This window comes from Crocodylus siamensis, chromosome 11, assembly GCF_052110815.1.
Source record: "Crocodylus siamensis isolate JL-2025a chromosome 11, ASM5211081v1, whole genome shotgun sequence".
In the NCBI taxonomy this organism is placed as follows: domain Eukaryota; kingdom Metazoa; phylum Chordata; order Crocodylia; family Crocodylidae; genus Crocodylus; species Crocodylus siamensis.
Genome location: NC_143405.1, coordinates 39,398,046 through 39,414,160, shown reverse-complemented (window position 1 = coordinate 39,414,160; position 16,115 = coordinate 39,398,046). Strand labels below are relative to the sequence as shown.

General features: G+C 45.1%; 1 protein-coding gene across 1 annotated transcript in view; it reads left to right on the top strand.

Moving 5' to 3' along the window:
- The first annotated feature begins 2,002 nt into the window (after positions 1–2,002).
- The window catches only part of WNT7A (Wnt family member 7A), a 59,725-nt gene continuing 45,612 nt past the window's right edge, over positions 2,003–16,115 (top strand). Inside the window, exons 1-2 of the mRNA XM_090021625.1 lie at positions 2,003–2,766; positions 3,047–3,273. Of these exons, the coding sequence (XP_089877751.1) occupies positions 2,696–2,766; positions 3,047–3,273 (298 nt within the window). The 5' untranslated portion in view covers positions 2,003–2,695. The remainder of the gene's footprint in view (positions 2,767–3,046; positions 3,274–16,115) is intronic.

The following is a 16,115-nucleotide window of genomic DNA, read 5'->3' as shown; positions in this document are numbered from 1 at the left end:
CACTGCCCTACTGTGGGATCAAATTCATCCTAGTCCCTTGCCAGTGGTGACAGCAATTGGTGGCACTTGGACAGGGGGTGAGAGTTGGGGCTGGCTTGAGGCTTTGGCTGTGGGGAGCAGGAGCAGGAGCAGGAGTGTCCCACAGCTGGTGGGAGAGCTGCCAACTCATGGTGGTCACCTTCTCAGCCTCATACCTCTCTCCCCTCTCCCCGCTGATCCATGTGCTAAACTGATACATGGTGTTATATGCCTGTCCCAGCATTACATCTAGTGTCTGGGCTCACTGTGAGAATTGCCATGTTTTCCACATGTATCTGACTCAGTGAGGGCATAAATTGAAATACTACTTTTCTACTTCCCTTTGAAACCCTCCTTTCCTATAGATTTTTCTCCCAAGAGAACCTATCCTGCATTTTTATTGTATCTGCCATTAGCAGCTGCCTTGTGCACAGGACACATGTATATCTTAAACTATATCAACCCCTAAGCCTGTCAGAGCCTTGGGGGCAGGGACCATTGCCAAGATGTTTTAACCCATGTGCTCAGAGTTAAGCTTTTCATCTGAGACACCAGAAGTGGACTGATTTTTAGAAGTGCTGTGCCCCCATTGACACCAATGAAACTTCTACAGGAGCAAATCCAAACACTAACTTTGGAACATTTTGGCCCTTATCTTTAACTTGCACAGGGCAGACTGAACTGACAGCACTTCAGAATATCATTTAAAACAATACCAGAAGTTTCTAAATGATCGGAATTCTGGATTTTTCAAGTTTTATTCAAAAGTAAGTCTAGTTCCCACGAGCTTTTTACCCTTGATTCTTTCATCTGTCGGCGTTCAGGCCCTATTTGAAGGCTAGCTGCAGGGTATATTTACCGCCACTAGATGGTGCATTTACAAAGAAAACTAATTTGGTTCATCCCTAGTCCTTATCAGAACAAACTTTTGGCTCATCTGCCCTTCAAATACACTCGCACTCCCTGTACAGTTTGCGCCTGCAAAGGTTTGTCTGGTTTTTTTCCACATTTTATTTTGTTTTGATCACAAAGTGCAATGATGGTCACCCACCTCGTGCACTCTGGCACAGGCGGCGTGAAAAGATGGCCAAAAAAGTATGCCATCGGGGAACAATTGCCAAACATGCCTAATAGAAAATGACGCTTCTGTTACATCGGGAGCACGCGGAAAGGAAAACAACCCCCTCCCCCTCCAAATATCTAGTCGATGTATTTACAGCGGGCGCTTTCTGCTTCCACCCGGCTCCCCGGAGAGGAGCCCGAGCAGGTCGCGCGCCGTGCTGAAGCCGAGCGGTTCGGGACGGCGGGGAGCCCGCCCGGTGCAGGTGTGTCAGGGCTGAACGGGGGTGCCCGCCAGAGAGCCGCAGGGTCATTGAGTCAGCGGGGTATTTACCCCGCTTCGCTCTGCCCGGCCGCTCAAGCTGGACCCGCTCTTCGGGTCGGGCTTCCAGTCCGAATCAGGCAGCCCGTTTATTGGGTTTTTGTTTGGTTTTGTTTTCAGAAAAACACGCCGGGGAGAACAATTCCAGCACCACACCCCTGTTATCGCGGAGGTAACCTCCCTGGCCGATGTATTTGAAGTGGATAATAACGAGTCACCACATCCGTCTCGGCTCCGCGCGCGGCCGCGCACGGCCCTCAGCCCCCGCGCTCCCTGCGCGCCGCGGGGCAGCGCCACAGCCGGGCCGGCCCCCCACACCTGCCGGCGCTCAGTGGGGGCGGGGGAGCGCCGGCAACTTGCACTCGAGGCAACAATGAGCTTTTTCTTCGGGGCGGCTGTCGGCTCGTCTCGCCTGCCTTTACTGCGGGCAGATAGGATCTAAATTGTCCGGGGCCGAGGGCTGCGCGCAGTGGTGCTGAACGGCGCGGGGCTCCCGTTCCTCGGCGTTGTCCCGCGATAAGGAGGGGCCGCCGGGGCACGGGGGGACGCGGGGGCGGGGGGCACGGGGAGCCGCGGGGAGGTCGGGGGGGAGGAGCGTCGGGGCTGGTGACAAACACATAAAGGCGGCCCCGTGTGTCCGCCCGGGCCGCAGAGCGGGCAGGAAAGCGGCCGCGCGGGGCCCCTCCCTGGCAGGGCGCGACGGCGGCCCCGGCGGGCAGGGCAGGGCAGGGCAGGGCAGGGCGGAAAAGCCGGCGGGGAACCGCCCCCTGCGGCGAGCCGCGGAGCAGGAGCGGGGGCAGAGCCATGCGGCTCGTGCGGGCAGCCTAGCCCGGCCCGGCCCGTGCCCATGCGCCTCGGGAGCCGGGCAGCGCCCCCCGGCTCGGCAATGGTGCGCGCCGCGGGCAGCCGGCGCCGGGGCAGCGGCTCGGCGGCTCCGTCCCGCCTCGCCTGACCGCGGGGATCGCGGCCGGCAGGTGACCCGCCCGCCGGGGCCTCCTGCCATCACCTCCCACCGCCTCCCCCTCGCGGGCCGGCTCCCGCCCCGCCAGGACACGCCCCGGGAGCCGGAGTGAGGAGCCGCGGCGGCAGCGCCTCGCACCGCACCTCCGGGGCGATCCGAGCCGTCGGCTGCCCCGCGCCGTGCGCCCGCGGCCGCCGCGGGGTGACTGGGCAGCGGCAGCCGCAGCCGCGGGGCTATGCTCAGCGCCCCCGCGGATTTACAAAGGCGCCGCAGTGCCCGGGGCGGCGCGGTGGGGCATCGCTTCGCACCGTGATCGGAGCCCGGCAGCCGGGACTATGAACAGGAAAGCAAGGCGCTGGATCTTCCACATCTTCCTGAGCCTGGGCATCGTCTACATCAAGATCGGGTAAGTGGCGCTGCCGGGCTGGAGGGGCCGAGCGGCTCCTCGCCCGAGCCTCCCCGGCGGCAGGTGAGGAGCCCGCCCCGCCCCGCCCCGACTGCCCCGGGCCCCACGTGCTCGCTCTCCCGGGCTTCGTCCTGCACAAGTCACAGCGGCCCGGCTCGCCGCCCCGGGCCGGGCTGCGTCGCGCTCGGCCGGCAGCGAAGGCGCGGGGAGGCGAGGACGCGGCGGCCAGCTCCTCGCGCCCCTCCGGCGCCCGCCCACGCCCCGCTTCTTCTCCTTGCAGGGGGTTCTCCTCGGTGGTGGCTCTGGGGGCCAGCATCATCTGTAACAAGATCCCGGGGCTCGCTCCGCGACAGAGGGCGATCTGCCAGAGCAGACCCGATGCCATCATCGTGATCGGAGAAGGGTCGCAAATGGGAATCAACGAGTGTCAATTCCAGTTCCGAAACGGGCGCTGGAACTGCTCCGCCCTGGGAGAACGGACTGTGTTTGGAAAAGAGCTGAAAGTGGGTATGTCACCTCTCCCCGGGGTTGTGGCGAGGCGCGGAGCCGGAGGAGGGATTGGTGTTAGCCCACCTGTCACGGACTCCGACGCTGCCTTGGGGAAAGAAGGTCTGTGCCAGCCAGCACGGGCTCTGTCCATTCGGGAGGGCTGGCAAAAGTCATGCTGTCTGCACAGGTTCCTTGGAGGACCCCTCGTTTCCATGCTTTAGGGAAGTACTTACAGGGTAAATGCACCAACTTCCTTCCCACAGCCTATTGTTGTGTACCTGTGTATGCCCTGCCTTTCTGTAGGGTTTCCCCTTTACCTATAAAACACAAGAGCTCCATTCAGATAATCGACGACATGGAAGTTACCTTTGATTCTGGTAAAGGGCTGCACTGAGACATACTGAATAAAGGCTAGACTTGTGCTCCATGGCCCAGAAATCTTATGAGCCATTGCATGGGCAGATCCAGGATTTTGGAAAGAAAAAGGGGGTGGGGGTCAGATGGTGTGGCATATCATCACATGTAACACAAGACATATTTTATATTTTTCTCCTGTTAAAAAGAAACTACAAGCTTTACTAATATGCTAGGGTGCTAGCACTATGTCATTCCATTTAAGATCAAAGCAAAAATTAATATAAATATTGGAACATGCACTGATTTGCTAGATTATATATAACAATAAAATGCAACAAACTAGGCAAATAATAACTAAAATAGTCAAAAGATAGTGTCACTGGTTTTTATTCATATTCATAAAACAATCTAGTCTTCCTGGATCACTTGACAATGCCTCCACTGTCAAGTCATTTCTACACATGAGTTAAGGCTTTTAACTAGAGCTAAAAGCAGTCTGCAGGGCTGTGAAATAAAAAAAAGACATTGCCAGGAATGACCAACAGACAGCAAAATTGCAGAAGACAGGATAGTTTGAATAATGGAAAATCAAGACCATTAAAAAGTATAAAGGTCATTAACACCTGCGGATGGAGGGAGATTAACAGGAATCAAGGGGAGGATAATGAGCTAGGAAGTCAATTCCCTGTCCCAGAGCTGCCTGAATAGAAATGTGGGGTGGGGCAGGGAACCAAAGCAGGGTGCATCTGTACCATTGTACCTGCCCTGGATCCTAAATTAAACATTCTCAGAAGTTACCAACCTAGTTGGCAGGAGTCTTACCAGGTCACCTACCTGTTCTCATTATATCAAGCAGGTTTCTACCGTTTAAAATGGGTCTAGGAACAACTGTTGATTTGTCCAGACCTCCAACAGGCACCATCCAATTCAAACCAAAGTGGGTCTCCCCCAGACCATTACCTGTCCTGGCAGTGGTTCTCAACCTTTTTGGACGCAAAGCATCCCTCAGAAAATGCCAATCCTTAGTTTTCACTCCAATCTTTCACTAGAGAAAATAACATATCAATTCTTTTGTTGCCAAGAACTCCAAAAAAGACCACAACAGATCAGCATGTTGTTAACACTGTGGATTCCTATTCAAAATATCTGTGATTTATCCTGTGAATCATGTTTGCACACCAGCAGTACTAACACTGTGTCACCCCACAGCACACTTGAAAGGATCTCAAAAGGCATCCCAGGGTACCACGGCACCCTGGTGGCGAATCACTGCTTTAAGGGTCAATTTCTGATCTGAGCATTCAAACCTAAACCACACAAACATTCAAAGGGTTTCAGTGTGAGTTTCCAGCTTTGGCTTATCTCTTGTATAATACACATTGGGGTTTTTGGGGTTTTTTTTTCCCAACTATAAAATTGCAAAATATATATATTTAAAATGCACTTGACCTGTGATTGACCTTGACCTTGCACTGTGATTCCAAGCCTTTGTTTGGGAAGAGGTTCAGTGACCCAATATTTAGATGCATGGTCCATGAGGTGAGTGAGCACTATAATAGCCAAGAACATGGGTGCTTTGGGGGACTGGAAAGCAGAATGAAGGCAAGGAGCAATGTCTGACCTGAGCTCTTTTATATAGGGTGCTGGCTCCTTGATTTGTTGTGCAAGGCCCTTGGTTCTAGGAAAGTTCTTTGACTGGATTGGATTCCAGGCTCTCTTTAGTCTCAATCCTCCTCTCTCTGTACCTGGACCAAGGGCAGGAGAGTATAGCTTAATTATAGACCCAGTGCACCAAAGTTGCTAGGCATTCTGGGTGCACAGTAGTAACAGTATGGGCTCTTCTTGTCGAAGTTCCTTGCCTTAGGAAGTTTAAGTAAAGCTTTTAGCATTGACTGAATGAGAGTTTCCCCCAAGTTCATTTCCTTATAAAGAATAAAAACAAGGAAAAAGCCTAAAATAGACTTAAAGGTTATTTATTCAAGCCCATGTCTGAGAATCAAGCAGAATGAATCAAAATTAGGGCTGCTTTTGAAAATATCCTTGAAAAGCTTTCACTTCTATAAAGTTAGCTTATTCCTGCCATTGATTTATTGAGGCATTTCTCACTGATGTCAGTAAAGCTCATCTTGGAAAACTGATAGGGTAGGGGCCAATCTCATTTAGTAATGACCTATACTGTGTGCATTATATATTCATAGATAGAAAATGTATAGGGAGTTTCTTTTTTGTCCATCAGACCGTGAAAGAATAGTTATTGTGGTCTGCTGCATAAACAGTTTTTTCCCCCAAAACTGAATTATTTAGTTGGTGGGTTATATTTAGGTACTCTTAAAGAAAGTCAATATTAAGGGAAGTAAGTGGATTTTGATCCATCCTTGAAGTGATACTTCTTAATATATTCTATCTATCCATTATGAAGCTTACATAGGTAAGTGTATTAGAACATATCAGGACAAATTCATTACTGGTCTAACTCCATTTGCTGTAGAACTCACCTCAGGATTGATTTTGGTTCATTGATAATGGACAAAACTCACTTACAATGCATAAGTACCCTTTTTGAACTTTGATCACATACACATTTTCTTATTCACCTTGCCAGCATCATGAACCAAAATATAGTCAATTTTCTTACAAAAAGTGTCTTTTTCCCTCTTTGAGATCTTATTAAATTGTCCCAAACTAGAAATAGGTGATTTTCAGACTGACAAAAATCAATTTTGTGTTGACCTTTTTAATGGAAAAGTTAGTTTCAGAGCAAACTATGATGGCAAAGTCAAAAAAAATTGAAATTTGGAAAATTGTAAGCGTATTCGGTACCACTAAATATTACTAACTTTAGTATAATTGTTAATGTGCAACAGAATGTCTCCTGAATCCCTTGGCTTCCTATCTCTATCAGCACTGCACATTTGATACAGACACTATCACTTTACCAAAAAGTAGAAAAACCACTTATTTCCTAGAAGACTCCTCTGAGCGACTCACAATTTTCTATTCCCTTTTATCAGCTGCCCTTTCCCACTCCTCAAGTATAAATTACCATTCACTATAATCTAGACTAATATTTCACTGAGTTAAAAAGAGCAACAACCTAGACCTCATAAAGCCAAAGGGCAGACTTAATGCCTACCATTAAGGCAAGATAAAAAGGAAAGCCCCACATCCCTTGTCCTAAACAGAAGGATAAGGATTGGGGAAATGACATATGCAACACAAAGTTGTAAACCAGAACATAGCTCCTTATTGTAAATAGTGCACTAATAACAATGCAAATTAATTCTGAGGTCAAAATATTTTGTACTTGTATTTTTCCTCATGCCAATCAGCTAGAGCTCTAGCTTTTTAATACCTTGACATGCCTTCTGTAAAATGCTATTAAAATACTATAAAAGATATTTTAATATTAGTTAATCTTTGAAGGCTGATTAAGTCTTTTAGTCTGGATGGATCTTTAAAAATGTTACACCAAATGGTTTCACAATTAAAACATGCAATAAAATCATTAGACCACATGACATCATTCCACTTTCTTGATTAGATGACTAGGATCTGACCTGAAAGTGGCACTGATGTACTTACACTAAGGGGGACAGTAATGTAACTTGGTTTATCACTGCACTGCCTGAAGATTGCAACTTGGGAGTGCTTGTATACAAGAAAGAAATGCTAACATCATTTTGTGATCATTTACTAAGTGAATAACAATTAGGTGTATAAATCTGTAACGGTTGTCCTAAAGACCTCATATTGATGATGACTGATGCATATCAGAGGAGGTTTTGGTAATGGAATAAATCACATCTGTCTCTCTGATTGCTTTACTAGTTTCCCTTGCATTGGGTAATCTTCAGCACATGCAGCCAAACTAATGCAAACTTAATTTTCTTTTGTTTGGGACTCAAGAAACCTGTCATTCTATTTTTGGCTTTGCCACTGGCAGGCTACATGACCTTGGAAAAATCACTTTCTCTCCCTGTTCCTCAGTTGTCTATGGATGACAAATGCAATAGGAGAGCTGTCCATTATTGATTGTAAATTAATGTATTAGGAAATCCTATTTTACTTTGATAATTTTTCCTTCAGTCATAGTTTGGAAAAAGGATTATAGCTAGTGACCACTTAAGTTCCATTATTGTTACAATGCCATATTTCTTTCATGTAGTGGTTTTTGAGAGATCCTGGTTTTTCCTGAAAAAAAGTCTCAGATTCTCTGATAAAAACTCCAAATCCATGTTTAAAATGAAAGGTCTCCCCACAGCCCACCTAGCCCTGCTGGTGCCCCTCACTCCCCACCCACAGCTCCTGCTCCCCCAGCCCTCCCAGAGGCAGCTCCCAGCTGACAGAGCTACAGACCCAGGGATTCGGGTCCGTAGCCCCCTGCTGCCTGCCTACTGATTTCAGTACCTAGGGATCTTCAGGCATAAGCAAGGACAACATTTCACAGTAAGACAAATTCCTGCTGACTCAGTTCCAGGAAATTGATAGGTAGGGCTCAAAGACCTGATGACACAGAAAAGTCTTTGGCTACGACAGCAAATGTAGGTTTGGGCACTGATGGACCAAGTTCTACCATGGAGGCTTTTCACTGAAGAATCAGCAACCCAACCCATGAGCAGTGCACAGGACCCTGCTAACTGAAGTACCCATGACAGGGCATAAGCAGAGAACTACTCTCACAAATATATCCTAGGCCACCTTGGGATTTGACTGTACTCAGAAGTGGACAGTACCAACTAGTGCGATGAGGTGAGAACACAAGGAACAGGTATTTTAGGTGTTTGTGCTGAAGTGACAATGCCATTATGAAGCAAAATTCTATAGGAAGAATGTTTTTTTCTGAGTCAGCAAAACCTCTGTGACTGTGCCTTTCCACTGTGATGTGGCAAAAGTGAAAGCAATCCTAATGGAAGTAAGAAATCTGGCAAAAGTAAAAAATGATTTCAGTCCAGTTTGTGAAGATCCTTGGTTGATACAATACAGGAAGAAAAAAAAATCAGCACATGGCTGTTTGAGCTGAAGACACTTCAATAAGGACATTACACAGCAGAGTTCAAGCAATTTCAGTGCGAAGCTCTGGACCTCTTCCCTCTCACTAAATAACATCTAGCACAACCCTATGACAAAGAGCATGGCCATGATGCTAGTAGTACTAAGAAAAAATGAGTCACTATTTCAGTGCAAGTGCTTGAGGACCATGGGAGGCTGTCAGCTTGAAACAGAATGATCTCACAAGAGAGCTGAATACTTAGAAAGCCATAAGAAAAATAGAAAGCTAAAAACAACGAACACACTGACGTGACACAACAAAGGTATATAGCATCCTAAAATGAACTCTGTATGTCTATAATTACCAGATATGTGGGCCATTCTTTTAGCTTTTCTGACGCTAGAAAAAATAGACCTAGGATTCATTGCTGGTGCACCTTCACCATTGGATACAATGGTGAAACTTTAGCAGACAGGGAGGATTAGAGGTGATAGTGAAATACCTGGGATATGAGGGATACAAGAGGCCAAGTTCAGCATTTATTTTCATTTTGTACAATGTTTTTTAATCCAGAGAGACTATCAGTCAGAAAAGGTAAGGAAAAACTTATCAGAGAAGGGACTAGGTGTTAGGATTTGAGATTAGCACTCAAAGAAGTTCTTTTAAAGAGCGACTCATACATCCTGGCTATGCTCCTCTTCTAGCAGTACCCTTAACTCTGCTGACTGGACTAAATTTGCAGTTGATTTGCATCCTGTATAGTCTGCTGGAAGTAACATGCAGGAGAAAAAGTTGTTCTGGCAGCGTAAGGGTGAAGTCTTGTTTTATGATTCACAATGAATGGGAAATAGTCTGCAAGCCAAATCATTTTAACTCCCTTATATTCACAGTTGGCCCGCATGGTAACTGGTTGACTGAGCAATTAAAACTTAGAACATATTTCCTTTACTGATGTCCTAAAGGCAAAGAATCCAGCTTGTTCTTCTCTAGCTGAACTGGGTTTGCCCAGTGAGCAGGATATACAAAAACTTATCTTGTTACTAATATTAGCAGGTCTGACTTTCAATGAGCCAAGGGGAATGGGTAGGTGTGTTTAGAAAGGGAGGTACTATCTTCAGACATTTTTCAGAGTGAAAATGCCCTTTAGATTACATCATTTCATGTGCATGTTCCCAGGATACACCATAGAAGAATCAAGGAACTTTTTGGCATTCAATTCCAATGGAGTTTCATGGGACAAATTGAAGTTTTTGATTCTTTGGTTTACAAAGAACAGTGTCAGACCAAGGAAAAACTTATTAACATAATTTGCAGAAGGGAAAAAGTTAGAATGGTAGAGTGCCTGCCCCTGCTTCCTCCTTTTTTAAATAAAAGGGAGAGAATGTAATTGTCCATGGAAACAAATGGACACGGCTGCTATCTTAACCAAAAGTTTCTAAATTGTTATGTACTATTAAGCATAGTCATTGTTTAGGAGTGACACACTCTCTAGGTTTTAAACTGGTGGTACTAGGCAGTTCCCAGGATACACTAAAATAGTCAAATACAGGTCCCATGGAAATTAGTGGGAGCTTTGCCATTGCCTTCAGCTGAGTCAGGATTTGCATTTATGTTTTCAGCTACTGCCATGATTTTCGTGGGTAACATTCTGCACATTTCAGTAATGCAGGTGCAGTAATTCACAGGTTTAATAAAAAGAAAAGAAATTGCTGTTGCTAAAGCATAGGCCATGCTGAAATATGGCACTAAATGTCTAAAAAACAGCCAGTTGCTTTATGCCAAAGAGTCAATCTTTCTAGGCAGTGAGTGTCACAATAAGATAAAACATTGCCCCAAGGTCACTTTAGTTGGAATTCACATCAGAAGGCTTTCATACCTGTCTTCAAATGTATCTTGTGAGTACATGTTTTAGAGATACAAAAAGATTACATTTCATTAGAAGGCAGAATAACTAGCGCCCATTGCTGGGTCAGTTACACAGGTTTTTCAAAACAAACCCAACTCCATAAAACATTCTGATACAGGGAAGGGAAGATGTTTAAAAAGGGGGAACTTCATCTTCTGAAATCCACCATTATAGCTATGATTTTGCACTTTCATAGCTTGCGTAAATATTTTATGAACTTAAAATGGGATATACTTTTGAAATGGCCCATACCTCTGGCTGTACCCCGACTCTGAATAACATATTGTCAATTTCTGTGCTGAAGAAGCATAATAAAACCTAGACTCATATAGTGGGAAGCAGCAAGCACCTATGCATGTTCACATTTTTAGGAACAATTCAACTTAACTATCGCAACTAAATATTTGTAATTTGTTCCTGTTACGTGGTGTGTCCTCAATTTTATTTCAGGTTAGTTGAAGATTTGAGGATACACAGCTCCTCAGAGGTCTGAGCACTTAATTGGAAAGCATGGTGGTACAAGCTGCCATTATTTATTAAACACATGTGTTACATTTAAAAAATCAAGTCCATATTCTATCAAGGTAAAGAAGGAGGTAAACCCCGAAGCAGTAAGAAGATGAGTTCTGCTCTCCATTTTGATATGAATTATGACTTCTGTAGAAACGTGAAGTAATGTTAGTCATGGCACATAATTGGCAAGGGAGACTGTATTTTCCATCTTTATATTTTCAGAATCAACATATATTTCAGTTCATGTCATTGCAGATAACTCCCTCTCTGACCCCTTGGCTTTAAATAGCAGAAAATATAATGTATGTTTTCCAGTGAGATAAATACAAATTTGTCTTTTTTATTTCCCAGATTAGGCAATTTATGGTAGGGCTGATAGGGTGGAACAAACTATTTAAAAACATACCTGGGTGCTGAGTGGTGCTGAGCTACTCAGCACCATCAGTTCTTTTTGACTCACTGGGAGTGAAGGGCAGCCAGCACCATATTACAAGATTCTGTCCTGGTTTCCTGATTATTATCTTAATGTGCAAACATTTTATAAAAAAGGTTTAACTTAATTAAAAATTAATTGAAACCACAGTACTGTAAACACTGACTCACAGGAGTAAATCTGTGCCCAGGCATGTTTGCAGGCTCAGGGCTCTAAAGGTACAGCCTGAAATGTTAGTGGAAGTGTACCTCATAGGTGTCAAGCCCATTTGGTGCTCATTTCTTGACTTGAGTAGGAACTCAGGGCAAGATGAGAATGCAGGGTGTAGCTTACCGAAGGTCGGTTTAAGTACAAACTAATGAATTCTAACACTAATGGATTTGTACATTTACTAACTTGTGGAAAGGTGGTTCTTTGTTTCACCTTGCAATAGTGGATGGAAATGAAGCCTACAGCAATCTAGGATCATGGAAGCTAGAGTCTGAAGAGAGATGGTAACTCATCTTCTGAAGGGGAAGGATCCTGGTCTTCTCATGAATTGTAGTTCTGCTTCAGACATTAGTGATGCCGTCAGCTATTGCACAAAAAGCACAAAAACCTTGAAAGCTTGAATTTCTTTACTGCCAGATTAAATACCTTTCATTTAACTTAAGCTTTATTTATAATAGTATATACAGCATAGGACACACCTTTATTCCTGTTTATTTAATCACCAGAACAAGTGATACATTCATTATCATGGAGCTAATAGAATCATAGAAAATTAGGGCTGGAAAGGACCTCAGGAGGTCATCTAGTCTAACCTCAGGCTCAAAGCAGGACCATCCCCAGCTACATTATCCTAGCCAAAGCTGTCTAGTCTGGTCTTAAAAACCTCCAAAGATGAAGATTCCACCACCTCTCTGGGTAACCTGCTCCAGTGTTTTACTACCCTCCTAGTGAGAAAGGTCATCCTAATATCTAACCTAAACTTCCCTTGCTGCAACTTGAAACCATTGCTCCTTGTTCTGTCATCTGCCACCGCTGACAGCAGCATAGCTCCATGCTCTTTCAAACCCTACTTCAGGTAGTTGAAGGTTGCTATTAAATCCCCTCTCAGTCCTCTCTAGACTGAATAAGCCAAGTTTCCTCAGCCTCTCCTCATAAGTCATGTCCCCCAGTCCCCTCACCATTTTGTTGCCCTCTGCTGGACTCTCTCTAATTTATCCACATCCTTTTTGTAGCGGGGGGCCCAAAACTGGACACAGTACTCCAGATGTGGTCTCACCAGTGCCCATTAGGGGAATAATCACTTCCCTTGATCTGCTGCCAACACTCTTATCAATGCAGCCCAGTGTGCCATTAGCCTTCTTGGCAACAAGAGCACACTGCTGGCTCATATTCAGCTTCTTGTCCACTGTAACCCCCAGATCCTTTTCTGCAGAGCTGCTGCCCAGCCAGTCAGCCCCTAGCCTGTACTGGTGCATGGTATTGTTCTGTTCAAAGTGCAGGACTTTGCATTTGTCCTTGTTGAACCTCATGAGATTCCTTTCGGCCCAATCCTCCAATTTGTCTACGTCACTCTGAACCCTGGCCCTACCCTCCAGAGTATCTACTACACCCCTCAGCTTGGTGTCATCTGGAAACTTGCTGAAGTAGATGCTCTATGCCATCTTTCAGGTCATTGATGAAGACATGGAACAAAACCGGCCCCAGGACCGCACCCCGGGGTACTCCATTTGATACTGGCTACCAATTAGACATCGAGCCATTGATTACATCCTGGTGATTTAGCCAGTTTTCAAAGATGATGGCCAGCATCTCTGCAATTGCATCATCCAACTCTCTCAGCACCCTCAGGTGCATCCTGTTTTGCCCCATGGACTTGTACATATCTAGCCTTTCTAAATAGTCCCTAACATTTTTTTCACCACTGCTGGCTGCTCATCCCCTCCCCAAACTGTGCTGCCTGGTGCAGTTGTCTGGGAGTTGACCAGACCTGTGAAGACTGAGGTGAAAAAGGCATTGAACACTTGAGGCAGGCAAGGTTCTTTGGGTAGATGTGATATCTTTTATTAGACCAACTCAGTAGTTGGGACAAAGTTCATTGCAAGCTTTCGGGCACAAGCACCCTTCTTCAGGCATAGGGAGACTCTGCTGTTGTTCTGAGTACTTCAGCCTTTTTCTGTATCCTCTGTCACAAGGTTGCCTCACTTATTCAGTAAGGGACTCACACGTTCCCTGATTCTCCTGTTGTTACTGGCATACTTTCAGAAACCCTTCTTGTTACCTTTCACATCCCTTGCCAGCTGCAACTCCAGTTGTGTTTTAGCCTTCCTGACCATATCCGTGCATGCCTGAGCAATGCTCTTATACTCCTCCCTATTTATTTGTCCAAGTTTCCACTTTTTATAAACTTCCTTTTTCTGACAAAAAGAAGAGTGCCCTGCTAGACCAAGCTGGTCTTCTGCCATACTTGCTAGTCTTCCTGTGCATCAGGATGGTTTGTTCCTGCCCTCTCAGTAAGGCTTCTTTAAAGTACAGCCAGCTCTCCTGGACTCCTCTCTCCTTGAGACTGGCTTCCCAGGGGATTTTGCACATGAGTTCCCTGAGTGAGTCGAAGTCTGCTTTTCTGAAGTCAGGAGTCCTTATTTTGCTGTTCTTCATCCTTCCTTTCTTTCCTCAGGATCCTTAACTCAGTCATCTTGTGGCCACCACTGTCTAAGGTGCTGTCTACATTCCCCAGTAATTCTTCCCTGTTTGTGAGCCGCAGGTCAAGAGAAGCATGGCCCCTAGTTGGCCACTCCAGCACTTGCACCAGGAAGTTGTCCCTAACACTCTCCAAAAATTTCCTAGATTGCCTGTGCACTGTTGTATTGCCCTTCCAGCAGATGTCAGGGTGATTGAAGTCCCCCATAGGAACCAGGGCCCGTGATTGGGAAACTTCCGCTAACTGGTTGAAGAAAGCCTTGTCCACCACTTCCTACTGGTCTGGTGGTCTATAGCAGACCCCCACCACGATATCACCCTTATTTTTTTCTCTGTCTTTAACCCAGAGACTTTCAACAGGCCTATTTCTAGTTTCATACTGGAGCTCTGTGCAATTATATAGCTCTTTTACCTAAAGCGCAACTCCTCCTTTTCTCCCCTGCCTGTCCTTCCTGAACAGTTTGGACACATCCATGGCAGCGCTCCTGTCAAGCGAGCTCCCACCAAGTCTCTGTTATTCCAATATTGTCATAGTTCCATGAATGTAGGAGGACTTCCAATTCTTCCTACTTGTTTCCCAGGCTCTGTGCATTCATGTACAGGCACCTCACTGATATCTGGGTAATTGTTGTTTATGTATGGATTAATTTTGTTCAAACAAAGGAATTCTGCATGTTTGCCTGTTCAATGAATATTTGATCTTATATTTAGCAATAGATAGTGGGAATTTCCCAGGATACAGTATGAACTTGGTAGAACTGGTAGTATTTATGATTTCACTTGTTCATGCTAATCCCAGTATTTTCCTTTATGTCTAATAAGCTTCTCTAGCATTTCCTGTGACTGGCGTTAACTGTATAGTCCTTGGTAGCAGGACTAGAGACAGCCTTGGAGCTAATATGATACTGTGATAAGAAGGATCAGCAAAAGACAGTCTTGAATAGCACTAGAGTTCCATTAAAACACTAACACGTGTCTTAGGATAATGGAGTTTGGGGGTTTCTGAAGTAATAGACACCAAACAATATTTCATCAAAGCAAACAGATATGTGGGTAAGCAGGAATTTTAGCAATAGCCATAATGTATCATTATGTCCAGAAAAAATAGAGAGATAAGTAAAAAGCTTGTCTAACACTATCCCAACTATGCAGTTGGTCCAAAAAAAATATCACCCACAAAAATCATTGCCTCAAAGATAACAAAAATATGTATAGCCAACATGAAACATAACACAAAAATATCTGTCCTCCTAGAGCTATGAAGCACTTATTCAAGTACTGTGCATCTTAATCTAAAGACTGCATGGAGAACATAGAAAAAGTTAGCTCTTGATCATCTCCTATGTAATTGCAGAACTACCATTACTTGCACAAACAGATATTTTTCTAAAGGTTACTAAAATTCGGTATTCTCAAGCTGCTGTCCATTGTGGGCCTTGTTTGCCATAGTCCAAGAGACAGGAACACGTTACTACCTGTCGGGGGACTTTAGGACAATTTTCTTACTGTGCAATTCTGCATTATGTGCTTAATGTGCTATGACCACTTCATTAGTACCCTCCACCCCAGCCCCCATTACCTTAGGTTGATTTTGCCAAATGTATTTATTAGTTTTTGTACCACAATGCTTTGTGGATACCTCGTAGAAGTAAGAGGCAACCATAATGCAGCAGCTTGGAGAATCTCAGAGGGATCTGCCTGGCACTGCTAGGGGGTTGTACATCACAAATGAAGCATTTTCAAGGGAGTTGTATGCTTTAGTTAGAGCCAAGGCAGTACAAGCTACACCTCTTGTACATGTGTAGGAAGCTCTCCACCTTTCACCAGAAATACACAAAGTCTTATGCAGGCAACCGCACTTATGCAGATGGAGTTTTTCATGGATCCCAGTCACATGTTTCTAATTTGGTCACTGTGTAAATATAAATCAAGTTACAGTTTCAAGAGAATTGTCAGTGAAGATTAAGATTTTT